Source organism: Macaca nemestrina, chromosome 1 (genome assembly GCF_043159975.1).
Source record: "Macaca nemestrina isolate mMacNem1 chromosome 1, mMacNem.hap1, whole genome shotgun sequence".
Classification (NCBI taxonomy): Eukaryota; Metazoa; Chordata; class Mammalia; order Primates; family Cercopithecidae; genus Macaca; species Macaca nemestrina.
Window position 1 is genome coordinate 25,328,014 of NC_092125.1, and position 12,616 is coordinate 25,340,629.

General features: G+C 49.4%; 1 protein-coding gene across 3 annotated transcripts in view; it reads right to left on the reverse strand.

Moving 5' to 3' along the window:
- Nucleotides 1-12,616, reverse strand: part of LOC105492990 (CD247 molecule) — an 89,766-nt gene that overhangs the window by 21,275 nt on the left and 55,875 nt on the right. Inside the window, exon 1 of one of the 3 annotated variants that reach the window (XM_011760393.3) lies at nucleotides 1,238-2,074. The exons of 1 other annotated variant lie outside the window; for it this stretch is intronic. In XM_011760393.3, coding sequence (XP_011758695.1) covers nucleotides 1,238-1,319 — 82 coding nt within the window. In that variant the 5' untranslated portion in view covers nucleotides 1,320-2,074. Of the gene's footprint in view, nucleotides 1-1,237; nucleotides 2,075-12,616 lie in introns of those variants that run through there. One more of the 3 variants, XM_011760394.3, reaches the window with a different exon arrangement.

Here is a 12,616-nt window from a genome sequence, read left to right on the forward strand (position 1 = left end):
TGAGGCCAGGAGTTTGAGACCAGCCTGGCCAACATGGTGAAGCCCCGTCTCTACTGAAAATACAAAAGAATGAGCCAGGTGTGGTGGTAGGCACTTGTAAACCCAGCTACTTAGAAGGCTGAGGCAGGAGAACTGCTTGAACCTGGGAGGCAGAGGTTGCAGCGAGCCGAGATCACGCCATTGCACTCCAGCCTGGGCAATAAGAGCGAAACTCCATCTCAGAATAAACCAAACCAAACCAAAACAAAAACCAGACATCTCTACTAAAAATATAAAAAATTAGCCAGGCATGGTGGTACACACCTATAGTCCCAGCTATTGAGGAGGCTGAGGTGGGAGAATCCCTTGAACCCAGGAGGCGGAGGCTGCAGTGAGCCGAGATTGTGCCACTGCACTCCAGCCTGGGCGAGAGAGCAAGACTCTATTAAAAAGAACAAATAAATAAAAAGATGAGATTAGGACACAGGCATGTAAAGAGGGAAGACACCGTGAAGATGATGTAAAGACATGGAGAGACAGCCACCTACAAGCCAAGGAGAGACGCCTCACGAGAGGTCATGTGGTGGCCATCCTTACTAGGAGAAAATGTCACACACTGTGCTGGTAGTGAGGGTGGAGGTGACAGACACAGATGTAACCTCCCAGTCAAGCAGACAGGTGGGCAAGGAAACGGATCATCCCACTAGAGAGGGGCACAGGGCACTAAGGAAACACGAGGGAGGGACGATGCCTGCAGTCACACTCTGTGAGTAAACAATGACAGGCAAGTGACCTCCTTTGGTGAGCAGGTTATATGTTTCAGTTCCCTCCGCTCATTCCACCCACAGCCCCCTAAGGCCAGCAGACAAGTCTCTCAGGTTAGCAGACAGCACTTGCTATATGCCAGGCACATAGAGTATAAGAGACACACAAACACACACTTGCGTACATATGTGTATATACACACACATAAATAGAACAATACAAACATATACGTATGCATGTGTATATATATACATAGAGAGTAATGTGTGTGTGTGTGTATATATACATAGAGAGCAATGTGTGTGTGTGTGTGTATATACATAGAGAGTAATGTGTGTGTGTATATATATACATAGAGAGTAATGTGTGTGTGTGTATATATACATAGAGAGTAATGTGTGTGTGTGTGTATATATATACATAGAGAGTAATGTGTGTGTGTGTGTATATATATGCATTATAGATATACAGAGAGAAAGACACTTACTCTTACCTCTTGATGCCAGCTTGGACATGTAGCTTTCTCTGGCTGACTCCAGGGACTGATGCTGTAACATCATGGTCTTACGAAACATTTGCTCCACACTTTCAGTTTACAAAATCCTTTTATATTTTTTATTTCATTTGATCCTAACAACAATTGAGTGAGGTAAGCTGGGCAGATCTTATTTGCTCCACTTTGCAGATAAAGAGACTGAAGGTCAGGGAGGTGAAGTGACTCTCCCGCAGTCACACAGCTCATGTGTCAGAGCCTGGACAAGAGGCCAGGTCTTGCCGGGCCTTTGTTCTTTCTCACACAGCACACTGCCCTCAAGTTTTGCTCTTGAAAATTAGCACCATTTCAAGCAAACCCCTTATGTCAAAATTCCAGGCAGGATTTTGCCATTTCTCTGAGAATTTAATTTTTTCTGAGGATAAACTCTCACAGTATACAGAGAAAATAATGTAAACGTCCATCAACGGGGAACCTGATAAATTTTGGCGTATTCATATATAACCGTTAAAAAAACACACACACAACAGATAATTCTATGTGTGCCACCATGAAAGATCTTCAAGATAATCAAGTTTTTAAAAAGGTGGCCAGATGCAGTGGCTCACGCCTGTAATCCTAGCACTTTAGGCTGAAGCTGGAGGATCGCTTGAGCTCAGGAGTTTGAGACATAGCAATACCCATCTCTGCAAATAATAACAATACAAAATTAGCTGGGTGCGGTGGCACACACCTGCAGCCCCAGCTCCTCCGGAGGCTTAGGTGGGAGGATTGCCTGTCCCGAGAGGTGGAGGCTGCTGTGAGCTGTGATGGTGTCACTGCCCTCCAACCTGGGCAACAGAGTGAGACCCCGTCTCAAAAAAAAAAAAAAAAAAAAAGCAAGCTCTAGATATTTGTGTATGAAAAAACACTATGTAAGCTGCGTATATACACAAAAATACATCTAGATGGAGTTTCTGTTTGGGATGGTGAAAATGTTCTGGAAATGGATAGTGGTGATGATTGTATAATATTGTGAATGTACTTCATGTCACTGAATTACACTTAAAAATGAAAATGGTAAATTTTATGTTATATTATTTTACAACAAGTAAAAACAGGTTAAAAATATATGTATATCTGGAGGGCCACACACACAAAAGTGTCATCCGCGGTGACTCTGCAGAAGAGCCAGGGGAGGGGGAGGCTGGGTGAATTTCACTTATTTTCCACCTTACACCCTTTTGTGGTGTTTGAAACTCTGACTATGACAGTATACAATATTTATAATACTAAACAACCAAAACAAAAACAAATAACATGAACCCTTAAATCAAAGGAGGTGTGTGCGGCAAGATTCCGGCAGGGCAGAAAGTGGAGGCACAGGGGCTGGCCCATTTAGCGAAGCGCTTTGCCCCCAGCCCTGGCTCAGTACATTTCTGGTGATGACCTGCCGGGGTTTGGAAGGACCTCAGCTATACAGAAACTTTCACGATAATGGTATTTGGTGAATATGGTTACATTTCTATATGAACACAAAAAACCAACTACTGCTGGTAAATAGCATGATCACTATTGTTATTATCCAATGCTGTAGGGACGAGATGCTTTCACCAGCAGACCAGTGAGATGAAAGCGGTTTTCCGATCCATCCTATCAGTCCCACTGCAACTGGAAGCTGCAGACCCTCTGGGCCTCGGGAGCTCAGGCTGCCTGGGCAACGCAAGGGAGGACAGCGGCGGAGGGGGAGCCAGGAGGGCCGCACCTGCCGCCCTCGCTGGTCGCCCTGGCTCTGGAAGCCGTCCCGCCGGCCCCAGGCTGTTGAGGGCGCCTCCTCAGAGGCCCTGGGGCCCCCGCAGCTTCCCCAGCAGAAACCCGTGCACCCATCCGCTAGCCCGAGCCGCCTCCGCCCGGAGCTCCCCGAGCCGGGGCCAGGCCTCTGCCCCTCGGTGCCCGCGCCTGGGCCCCTCCCGCTGCGGGTCGCCCGCCTGGGCACAAGGCACAGGAAGACGCCCCGCCAAGCCGCTGCCCACTGCACCAAGTTTTTCGGAGGCTGGGAGAGGAAATGCCACTTGGATTTTAAAACCGTCACCGATACGCTATAGATGAACATTTCACTAGGATTTTAAAGAGACGAGCCTGAGCCTGCCGAGCCACGCTCACGCCGCCCCTCCGCCCTGGCCTCCCCGCGTCCGGCTCGGGGTCGGGTCCCTCCCGGGTCAAAGCCACGCCGGGGGTGCTGCGGGCTGGGCAGCTCTCCCACCACGCCCAAAGCCCAGGCGGCCGGGACCGCCGTCCCAAAGTCACAAACCACACCCGTGAAGGACGCCCTCCGCAAGACAGAGAGGAGGCTGGGCCTGGGAAGGAACCTCCGGCCCTTCCTCCCGTGCAGCCAGGGTGGGCTCCCAGCCCCATGTCGCCGCCAGGCGCGGCTCTCGTGCGGTTACGGGAGCAGCAGCCCCGCCCCGCCGGCCCCCAGCTGGCTCCTCGCTCGAGGTTTCCTGTTGAGCGCTGCCATCCAGGGCCCGGGTTATCGCGCGTGATCTCCCATCTGAGCTGCTCACACGCTGCCGCCCGCCCCCACTTGCGGTCCCTTGCCCCCGAACCGCGCCCGCCCCCAGGCCCCCACGCTGAGAGGCAGGGGCGTGGATCTGCGCCGGGCTCGGGCGCTGGGGGCTGAGGGTCTGGTTTTTAGATATCAAAGGAGCCCGACACCAGCGTCTCCCCGAGAGGCAAGGAGAGGACCTGGCCTGAAGCCTGCCTTCGGTGGTAGGCACAGTGGCCAGGATCCGGCCTGGCTCCGGTTGGCCCGACACACGCGCACGACGACGGTGGCAAGGCTGGGAGGGCCGGCGCTGCCTCCTCTGGAAGCCCCGGAGAGACGCAACGCTGCGAGGCTGGGCCTCCCCACCCCCAGCCGCCTCCCCCTTCCTCAGAGAGCAGGGAGGAAGCGCCAGGGGTCTCTCTGTTCTCACACAGGGGGACTCCAAATGTCGTCAAACCTGCCACTCTCGGAATCAACAGCTGCTTTCATTTTGAGCCCTGTGAGCAAAAGTTTCAGGGCTTTCCTGGCACACATACCCAGTGCATGGAGAGCACCGAAGTTTACCTTCCCCTCTAGAGTGGGACATTCCTGTGTGGCGCTCCGGGAGTCCATGCCCACACTGCCTGTGCCTGGGGCTGTGTTGGCTCCCACCCAACCGCAGGAATGAGGGGCCACGGCTCCGAGGGAAGTGGCCGAGTTGACAGCCACTGATAGATAGGGTGGTGAGAGAATGATTGATTGATTAGTGGTCAGCCACTGATAGAGCTGTTTCTGGCTGTCTCTGGCTTGAGCTAACCAGGTTGCATGACAAAGTACTTATGAAAACTACAGATGCAGAGACTTTTGGACATTTTTAAAAGACGGGAAAAAAGGTGGCTGAGACAGAAAAAGGCAGTTCTGGAGTGAGAGGGGTTTCTTTTCTCTTAACTCACAGCAGAGGCCAAGTCCTTAGCGGTGTTTCCAGAGCAGGTGAATGAGACTCTCTGAAGGCCGGCCCAGGGGTCTGCCTTGTCACACGTTCCCCCAGCTTCTCATGTACACCACCACTCTTCGGGGACTACCACCTTCTAGGCTGGATGGGTCTGGAAGATTCTACGAATATATCCAGCCCTACCTGAGCATTTGCAGAAAGCCTGCTCTGTGAGGGAGGGCAGCCCCAAAGCTCTCTGCTGTAGACACAGAATCCAACAGGGACGACTGGTGCCACACTCTGTCTCTTCTGTCAGAGAAGCACCCGAGCGAGCCCTGACTCTGACACTGCATGGCCATCTAATGTTCATTCCTCAAATTTTGCCGTGTTAATGTGTACTCTTACAGCGACATCTTACCTAACACGGCTGCCTGAAGATCTGCTTCGTTTAGAATATGCTAATGAGGACAGTCCTGAAATTTCTTTGTCTCTTTCCAGCGCTGCTTTCTCTACCTCCAGTCGTTTTCTGAGGACCAGCTTGGTGGGTGCTGGCGTCTGCCTGGAAGACCTCACACCCACAGTGTCTTGGAAGATTCCGAAAGCAGTGTGAGGTACCAGCCTGCTTTAGGGCCAGGAGCTGGCACTGTGCGGGTCTCAGGCTGCATGCGCGCGTTCTCAGAGGTGCTTTTGCTTCTGAAATGGAGCCACAAGCTGCTCTGGGCCATTTAGAGACTGAGTGGTTTGCTCAGGGCTCTATGGAAGTGGGAGGTGGGGAACCTGGGCACTCTGTAGCATGCTTAGTCCCCCTGGCAGGGTTAGAGGTTAGCTGGCCAAAGACAATGAGTCCAGTTCCCAAACAGACCAGAATGACTAGCAAACGAGAAAAGAACAAGGACACATTGAAGCCAGAATGGAGCTAGAATCTTGCCTGTGTCCATCCTTCACTGGAGCTATCTTGGATGAAGAAGGAACCATATCACCGGCAAAGCCTGGAAGGGGAGCCCTGCCGTGAGCTGAGCCAGTAAGCCCGTGAGTTCAGGAGGGAGCACACGCTTGTCTGTCCGTCTGTTCATGGGCAGGCGCTCTTGAGTTTTCCTAAATATTGCCCAGAGCCCTCCATCCAGATACTGCCCTTTCCCTTCTTCTCCATTGATGGTCTCCAAGCCTTTCTCAGCTTTCATCTTCCCCTAAGGATTCCTTCTCCCAGAGCTCCAGCCCATTCCAATGTCAATTGCATTCGTTGTTTTTGTTACTCTCATTGTGTCAAATGGGTTATTTCCTGTGCAACTAGATTGCAGGTTGCTCCAAGGTAAACACTATGATTTCTAGTTCCTTTGTTTCTACCACTGCAGGACTGTAAGAAGCCCGGTTGTAGGCATCACTAGGACTCAGTAATTATACAATTGCTCGGATAGTTGAGAGAATGATTGATTGATTAGTGGTCATTAATGCCATAAAATGAATGAATTTTGCCCCTTACATTTCCAAGAACCTATGAGTTGGAAGAGACCTGAGAGAACATTTTTATGGGAGCCTACACCAGTGCTATCACCTAAAGTGTGTGACCTTAGGGAAGTTCCTTCACCCCTCGTTTCTGTGCCTCCAAAATACTGGTGTTAATACAGTAATTTCTGATTCCTTCCAGCTGTGCCCCGCTCAGCGATCCAGTGCTCAGGCTAGTCATCAGGAGAAAGCTACTTAGGATTTCCTAACAAGCAGCCACCACAGAGTGTCACATTCCCAAACATGCTCTTCACCGTCCCTGCTGTCCCGATGTGGCTGGCCCTGGTGTGGGCAGGAATGAGTGGGATTGGGATGTTTTCTCACAGGTCTTTCTCAGGTGAGGCCCCAGGCTGTGAGCAGGCCCCTGCCCTGCATGTGACACAGCCCTAGCCCCTGCTGGGGCAGGAACGCCACCCAGCACAGCGTCCTACTGGTGCCTGAATAAAGAACAGACTGAAGGTTCACCTGAAAGGGGCTGCCAGCCTTCTGGGGGCCAGCCAACTGCTCATAATGACCCTGTGTTCAACTCATATTACGATGAAATTTTTCAGCTTGACAAACTTTTACTCATCTGTCAAGGCTCGGCTCAAATGTTACTTTCTCTGGGAAAACTGCACTACTTTCAGCAAAATTCATTTCCCTTGGATGGGCATCTGTTTCTTTCTTTTCTTTCTTTTTTTTTTTTTTTTTTTTTTTTTTGAGACAGAGTCTCACTCCCTTGTCCAGGCTGCAGTGCAGTGGTGCAGTTTTGGCTCACTGAACCTTCACGATGGGCATCTGTTTCTGTTCTACAAAGTGACCTAAAAGTCAAAAATCATGGAGAAACTGGCTGGGAGCTGTGGCTCACGCCTGTAAATCCCAGCACTTTGGGAGGCTGAGCAGGCGGATCACTTGAGGCCAGGAGTTTGAGACCAGCCTGGCCAACATGGTGAAACCCTGTCTCTACTGAAAATACAAAAACAATTAGTTAGCTGAGCGTTGTGGTGTGCGCCTGTTATCCCAGCTACTCAGGAGGTTGAAGCACAAGAATTGCTGGAAGCTGGGAGGGGGAGGTTGCAGTGAGCGGAGATCGTGCTGCTGCACTCCAGCCTTGGTGACAAGATGAAACTGTGTCTCAAAAAAAAAAAAAAAAAAAAAAAATCATGGGGAGAATTTATTGTTAAACAGTATATTAGTTATATTTTCAAATAATATAGTCAATATGTTTTTCTATAACCTTTAGATACCTTTTCAGGTGAAGTACCTCTAAATGTAAAGAAATGGGTCCAATTGTTAATTTTTCTTTAAAAGTTCAAGAAATACACTACTTTCTCTGGCTTTTTTCTTGTACTTTTTTTTTTTTTTTTTTTTTTTTTTTGAGACGAAGTCTTGCTCTATCACCCAGGCTGGAGTGCAGTGGCGCAATCACAGCCCACTGCAACCTCCATCTCCCGGTTTCAAGCTATTCTCCTGCCTCAGCCTCCTGAGTAGCTGGGATTGCATGCGCACGTCACCACACCCGGCTAATTTTTGTATTTTTAGTAGAGACAGGATTTTGCCGTGGTGGCCAGGTTGGTCTCAAACTCCTGACTTCAGGTCATCCGCCCGCCTTAGCCTCTCAAAGTGCTGGGATTATAGGCTTGAGCCACTGTGCCCTGGCCTCTTGTACCTTTTTTACATTAACAACTGGACTCGCTTTAAATTTAGAGATACTTCCTGAAAAGGTGTGTGAAGGTTGAAGAAAAACATGAGCATATTATTGGAAAATGTGGCTAAAGTTCGATTTAAAAGTAAGTTTATGGTAATATTTCTAACTTTTTAGATCCTCTGTAGTTCTTGGCACATTTTTCACTAATTATTTGGTGACAGGTCTGTCTCCATTAAAAATTGAGAATTCCACAAAGTCTGGGATATCTTTTATCCTTCTTTGACTCTTCACTCCCCAGCTAATCACCATGCAGTAGCAATCATAAGGGTTTAATGAATGAATAATGATCAAGTCAGGTCGGTTCTCCCTGAATTCTTGTTTTGGGGGCTGAACCCATGGTGGGCTTCCTGGCATCATTCCTGTGTTTTCTACTCTGCCTCCCTAATCCTCTGAAAGTTTGACAAAAATAAGATTATGGGCCAGGTGTGGTGACTCACACCTGTAATCCCAGCACTTTGGAAGGCTGAGGTGGGAGGATGGCTTGAACCCAGGGGTTTGAGACTAGCCTGGGCAACATGGCAAAATCCCATCTCTACAAAAAATAGAAAAATTATCTGGGTGTGGTGGTGCACACCTGTAGTCCCAGCCACTTGGGAAGCTGAGGTGGGAGGATCACCTGAGCCCGAAGAGGTCCAGGCTGCAGTGAGCCAAGATCACATCACTGCACTCCAGCCTGAGTGACAGAGCGAGACCCTGTCTTAAAAAATAAAAATAAAAAAAAGAAATAAGATTATGACCAAGAGCCGTATGTCTCAGATGTTGAAGGGCAATATACCTGTGCTTCAGAAAAATCTGCCCCGTGTGCTGAAAGGTGCAAAAAGGAGAGCCAGCTTCTCAGCTGGCCCCATGCCCCTCTACTAACTACTCCCATGAACTCAGGGAGTTATTTCTTCTTTTTTTTTAAATTATACTTTAAGTTCTAGGGTACATGTGCACAACGTACAGGTTTGATACATAGGTATACGTGGGCCATGTTGGTTTGCTGCACCCATCAGCTCGTCATTTACATTCGATATTTCTCCTAATGCTATCCCTCCTCCAGCACCCCCACCCCACAACAGGCCCCTGGTGTGTGATGTTCCCCGCCTTATGTCCATGTATTCTCATTTTTCAACTCTCAGGGAGTTATTTCTGAGCTCCTGAGTCGGGGCTGGGAGACACCAGGGGGACAGGGCACACACCTTTGCAAGTCTCCTATTCAGGCCATGCTGTCCAGGTAGCCAGAATGAAGCCCAGCCAGAGCCAAAAGGCTTTCCTGGAGGTGTGTTTGTCAGTTTGGCAACCCTCGGTGTGCCCAGCCCACGCGCTGTGAGCATTCGCCTATGACGTACTTTGCGTGGATCAAAGGCCCCACAAAGTCTGCCGCGCCTGCAGCTGCCACGCTGGGGACATGCTGGGGACGTGGGCGATCGTGGGCTGAGAGCCAGACTGCTGGGCTGCCGCCTCCCATGGCAGCTTTCTCCCATGGGAAGGAGTTCACCTTGCGGCTTCCAAACTCAGCCTGGGCCGCCCCCAGGCATGCCACCTCTTCTCTTTCTCTCTCTGTTGTCCCATAATTTGGGTCCTCAGGACCTCTCACCTGGACCCAGGGATAAATGAGATTCACTATCAGAGCCAAGGGCAGCATCAGCAGCACGCTGGAGCTATTTCTACTTGTTCTAAATCTAGATTTATACTATGTGTAGACAGCTAGAAATACAGGTTTCACTGTAGAAAAGAGACTGAAAAAAATTACAGCACTTTGGGAGGCCGAGACGGGCGGATCACGAGGTCAGGAGATCGAGACCATCCTGGGTAACACAGTGAAACCCCGTCTCTACTAAAAATACAAAAACTTAGCCGGGCGAGGTGGCAGGCACCTGTAGTCCCAGCTACTCGGGAGGCTGAGGCAGAAGAATGGCGTGAACCCGGGAGGCGGAGCTTGCAGTGAGCTGAGATCCGGCCACTGCACTCCAGCCTGGGCGGCAGAGCGAGACTCCGTCTCAAAAAAAAAAAAAAAAAAAAAAAAAATTACAGCAACTGTTAGCAGTGGTTTCATATCTGGTTTGTGAAATTATGGGTGATTTAAATTTTCTTTATGCTTTCTCTTGTTTTCCAAGTTTTATAGTATATAAGAATATATAATTTTGAAATAAGAGAAAATAGTCAACCAGGTGTGGTGGCTCACGCCTGTAATCCCAGCACTTTAGGAGACCCAGGTGGGTGGATCACAAAGTCAGGAGTTCGAGACCACCCTGGCCAATATGGTGAGACCCTGTCTCTATCCCAGAAATACAAAAGTTAGCCAGGTGTGGTGGTGGGTGCCTGTAGTCCCAGCTACTCAGGAGGCTGAGGCAGGAGAATCGCTTGAACCCGGGAGGCAGAGGTTGCAGTGAGCCGAGATCACGACATTGCACTCCAGCCTGGGTGACAGGCTCAAAAAATAATAATAATAAAAAGAAAAAAGACAAAATAGTCAAAGTACATTTTTGATGCCTTGTATTAACCTCCCTTCTGTGACCCCCACCCCCAAACCTTAGTTGCACTTTAGGTCAATGAATATCTAAATCACTTTGCATTCTTTGGGCACACACCGGCAGGAGAGAGGTATGCCTGATATGATGCTGGATTAAAGATTGGTTCTGACCAATTCACAGAGTATAGGATGCCTGCAGGAGGCAAGCTGAATATTTAGTGTGGTGTAAGTCTCATGGGACTTGGCCACCATCACAGGCTAGCTAGTGCCCAACCTGCATGGAGCCCAGGCCCTGTCCCCACCTGGCTCTCTTCAAGCTTAGGAGGCTCCTCTTCCCACTCAGGGTTTCACAATCTCCTTTGATGTTCTAGGACGTGGACCAAGTTGGGATTTAGGATTGCTCTTGGGTTACCAGCCAGCATCCCTGAAGCCCCTCCCAAAATGCCGTCGGGGCCCTGTGACTATAGAAGAGGCCTTTGTGGGCCATGCAGTGAGTCCAGCGATGAAGCCGGACCAGTGTGGTTTACGGAACAGGCCGCAGCAATGGGCAGGAATGCTGGCAAAGCTGTGCCTCCTATGGCTCTCCTCGACACAGAAGTCACAACCCAGGTTGGGAACCTAGGCGTCTCTGCATGTGCTTGTGTAGGAGCCTGTGTGTGTAAACGAGTGTATCTACATACACGAGAACCCAAGGGAGAGAACTGCATAGGCGGCCTGCCCTGGTCTAAACCAGAAAAGGAGGAGAACTGTTCCTTTTAGGGGCCTATCCCTGCTCCCTGCTCGGAGAGGTGTGCCAGGGTTCCCCCCGCTGGGCCATTTCCCCCACCTGAGTTCTCTCTACAATGTCCAAAGAATGGGAGCAGTAAAAGGGGGCCAGGGCGATTCTCCCACCCCCTGGAGAAGCCTGCCCTCCCCCCCTGCAGGCCTGAAGCCCTTCCAGCCCTCCTCCCCCCCTTCTCCTGCGTCATCCCGTCTCCAGGCTGATACACTCCTTCCCTCTGGTTTTTCTCTCAGTTGTCTCTTCCTTGCATTTCCCTCCCTAAATCCCTCCCACTAGCCTTATTTTCGTCTCCTTCATCTGTGCTTGCTCTTCCATCTTTACTCTTGATAGCCTTACTGCCTGTCTCCTCAGATAGCCTTGGGTGCCAGGTTACCTGGCAGCCCTGGCCCTAAGAATTTGGGGACTACTTCTTTTGCTTGATCCAGCTCTCTCTGGAGGATGGACAGTCGCTGGGCCATCCCAGGAACCCTTCCTGGGTTCCGTGTGTGGCTTTTCTGCATTGCCACTTAGCATGGGTTGCTCTCAGCTGTTTACCATAGCAAGTCACACTATCTGTTCTGGTGCAGGAATCATCCAGGGAATTGCAGTCAAGTCTGCAACGTGACCTATGGCCTGGGGCTAGCAAGCCTTTCTTAATCTCCAGGCAGGCCAGGTACAGACAGCAAACCCATGATTACATTGGCTGTCTTTTATATTAGCACACCAGGATGCACCCAATTAGTAGTGCCCATTCCTGCCTCCCTTCTGACTTCAAATACCTAAAGCCCCTCATATCTGGAAGCGGAGACCTGAAAAAGTCATCATTTCTTTTTTTAAAAGGAGAAAGGGAGAGGGAGGCTAACACACATACACTTATTCACAAAAAATAAAAGATGGTTTCATGGAGTTAGTCTGCTGGGATATTTAGAATCCAGATTTGTAACTTGCGTCTCCTTTCTCTTGATCCTGCATTTCAGCCTCCAATTTACTGGGAACTTGAACTGAACCGTGCTAATTTATTAGTTGGGCACCAAAGAGTCATCGTTTTGTGGAGCAAAATTAACTTTGAACGTTGAAGAAAAAAGACCCCATTGCAACGATTGGTTAGAATTTGAGCTGGATCTACATAGATTCATTCTCTAAAACTATTAAATTAAGGAGAATGTCAACCTATTGCCTGAATTTAAATCAGCGATTCATTCGGCTAATGAATTTTCCTTTTTCTATGAGTACTATGTCCTACACATTTACAGGGGATGGTCAGAGAAACGGTGACAAAGAAAAGGAGGTTTGTTTGTTTTTCATGTTTTGTTTGCTGTCTTAAGAAGCACACAGCCCTGGAAATGGCCTTCTCATTTCTTGAGACAATAAAACATCCCAGAAATCCTGACACTGGCTAATAAGACACATGCCTTTAATAACAGCCTCAGAAAGATGGCCCTGTGGTGGATGTGTTGTGTGTTTGATCGTGCTAGTTTTACCACAGAATGTGCCAGTTGTGGCTGGAAGTAATTGTCTTTTCAGTGGACAACAATAAAAC